At 62.9% G+C, this 2,366-nt stretch overlaps 1 protein-coding gene across 1 annotated transcript in view; it reads right to left on the bottom strand.

Annotated features, from left to right (window-relative positions):
• The window catches only part of VOLCADRAFT_120001 (uncharacterized protein), a gene marked incomplete at both ends in the record, with an annotated part of 23,701 nt that overhangs the window by 11,280 nt on the left and 10,055 nt on the right, over positions 1-2,366 (bottom strand). The window contains 3 exons of the mRNA XM_002958547.1: positions 459-789; positions 1,628-1,916; positions 2,199-2,329. Coding sequence (XP_002958593.1) covers positions 459-789; positions 1,628-1,916; positions 2,199-2,329 — 751 coding nt within the window. The remainder of the gene's footprint in view (positions 1-458; positions 790-1,627; positions 1,917-2,198; positions 2,330-2,366) is intronic.

The raw sequence follows: 2,366 nt of genomic DNA, 5'->3' as shown, positions 1-2,366 counted from the left end.
AGGGAGGAGGGAGGGGTTAAGGAGGGGGAGGGGAGTTAGAGAGGGGTTAAGGGGGGCCGGTGGAGGTGAGGGGGAAGGGATCCCAAGGGACAGGCAGTCACATCTGCCCCTCCTCCCCAAGGTGATATCCGGGAGGGTGATAAGGCTGAGGGGGGTCGGGGGGTCGGGGTAGCTCTGGTGTGTGTGTTTGTATGTATGTCGAGGGGGTGTCCAGGCGGGGGAGGTGGGTGGTGGTACGTTGCGTGTGGAGTGGAGGACTTTGCGCACCACAACCACCACAACCACCGGGCCTGGGCTACATCCGATAGCCCCCCCTCCGGGGGGAAAGGTGCAACCAACCCAACCCCCGTGTGGTGTATCGGAACTACATACCCCCTCCCCTCCCCTCCCCTCCAACCCCCCTGGTGGCACACACACCCTCTCCCCTCCCCTCCCCCCCTTCCAGGCCCCTGCCCCACCAGGCGGGTGTACACACTCCGCCGCTGTGTGCCGCCGTTAGCCGCCGCCATCACAAGGGCCGCCACCCCCATGGAACGGTTCAGACCGGATGCAGCAAAGTACTGCAGGTAGTGCGGGTTGTGCGCCAGGCGGTACGTGGGGGCGCCGTGCAGCTGCCCCTTAACAAGAGCCTCCCCGTACGGCACCGTATTTACAGCCGCTTGCTCCATGTCACCGTCGTGCTTCCCGCCACAGCGCGTGAGGCCGCAACCCCCCTGGCCCCGGGGGGTGCAGCAGTGCTGGGCGGCCGCCACACGGCCCACGCAGGACAACAGCCGCCATAACGAATACCTGCGGGACGGGGGGGGCGGGGGGGAGGAGAGGGCCCGGGTGGGGGCCGGAAAATAACTGGGAGCTGAGGCCTACTATTGCTACGGTCTGGTCTGGTTGACACCACTGTCTTATACAGTTTAAGGTCCCGGGTTCGATTCCTGGGGAGACCCCCGACATTGTGGGAGCGTGAGATTATGGCTAGCTGATGAGGTGTGGAATTGAGGTCACAGTTGATGGATCAAGATTCGCACGCTGGATTGGTGGTGATTGCTGAACCCTCTGTCTCTGCGGATGTTCGGGTGAACGGATGAGGAGGGATCCTAGAAGGCAGGATCAACCGCCTTGGACTTCCAGTTCGTATGGCGTAGAGCAGTGTGTTGTAATGGTGGATGGTGCTGTATGGTGTGGTAAATCGTAGAAATGACAACGTGTTCAAGTGGCCCAGAAGCCTCCCACTCTGTAACAATCCACAATTTCATTACTGCTGCTACTGCTACTGCTACTGCTGCTACTGCTGCCGTTGCTGCTACTGCTGCTTCATGAATAGGGGCAGCGGGGTTCGAGTCCGCTCGTTAGCCACTCGGAGGGCGGTGGGGGGGACCCGAGACATTGAGAGGAGAGGAAGAGAGACGGGACAGGAGCGGGAGGGGAGGGGAAAGACGAACCACGAACGAGTGAAGCTGCTGCCAGGGCAAGAGTGTTCCAGGGGTGGGGGGGAGGGGGGGGGGGAGGGGGGAGGGGGGTTTACAGGAATCCAGTCCTCGTCAGGGTGTTGGAGTTGGAGATGAGGTTGGTGAGTCAGGCTGACACACCACTCTGCCCCGTACACCCCATACACACACGCACACTTCCTCACCGTCCAACGACCAGCCACAGCACCACCACAGCCATCACCAGCAGCAGCGCCAGACCGTTAGCCTGAGTCATGCGGATCAGCACCCGCACGCCGGTCAGCTCGGGAGACGCCTCAAAGCCGCCGGAGGAGCTGCCCGCCAAGGCCGGGCTGCTGAGCGCCAGCTGGTTGACGGCCGCACTCAGCTGGGACACTTCCGGGATGATGCTGTCGTACTTGTACGACACAGAGAAATAGGTGTGCATCCACAGACCGAAGGCGCAGTGTGCAACTGCCATCCAGGGCAACAGGGCTGTACGGCAGCGGCAGCAGCAGCACAAAAGGGGGGGACATGAAACGCAACGGGGGTTAGGAAAGTTATTGGGGGGGTTGGGGCGGCGATTTGGACCTGTGTACATACACACACGCACACGGGTACATGGGTGGGTGGGATAGAACGCCGGACGCGGAACGAGCAAAACCCCGCACCCGGGACACCTTTACCCCCTTCCCCCCCATCTATATCGTACAACACCCCCGGGGAACCGCCCTCCCACACACACACACGCCCCCTCCCCCCCTCCCCCCCCCTCACCCATCACCAGCTCCACCAGCCCCTTGTTGTACCGGGGCGCCCCCCGGCACAGCCGAGTGAGCGCCCAGCGGTCCGCCAGCTCCGCCGCCAGCAGGTAGAGCGCCAGCACCAGGTACAGCAGGGGCATACCGCTACCGAACAACAGCGCCAGGGAGACGTTCAGGAGGA

The sequence above is a fragment of the Volvox carteri genome (genome assembly GCF_000143455.1).
Source record: "Volvox carteri f. nagariensis unplaced genomic scaffold VOLCAscaffold_98, whole genome shotgun sequence".
Lineage (NCBI taxonomy): Eukaryota > Viridiplantae > Chlorophyta > Chlorophyceae > Chlamydomonadales > Volvocaceae > Volvox > Volvox carteri.
This window is presented reverse-complemented; position numbering and strand designations above follow the sequence as displayed.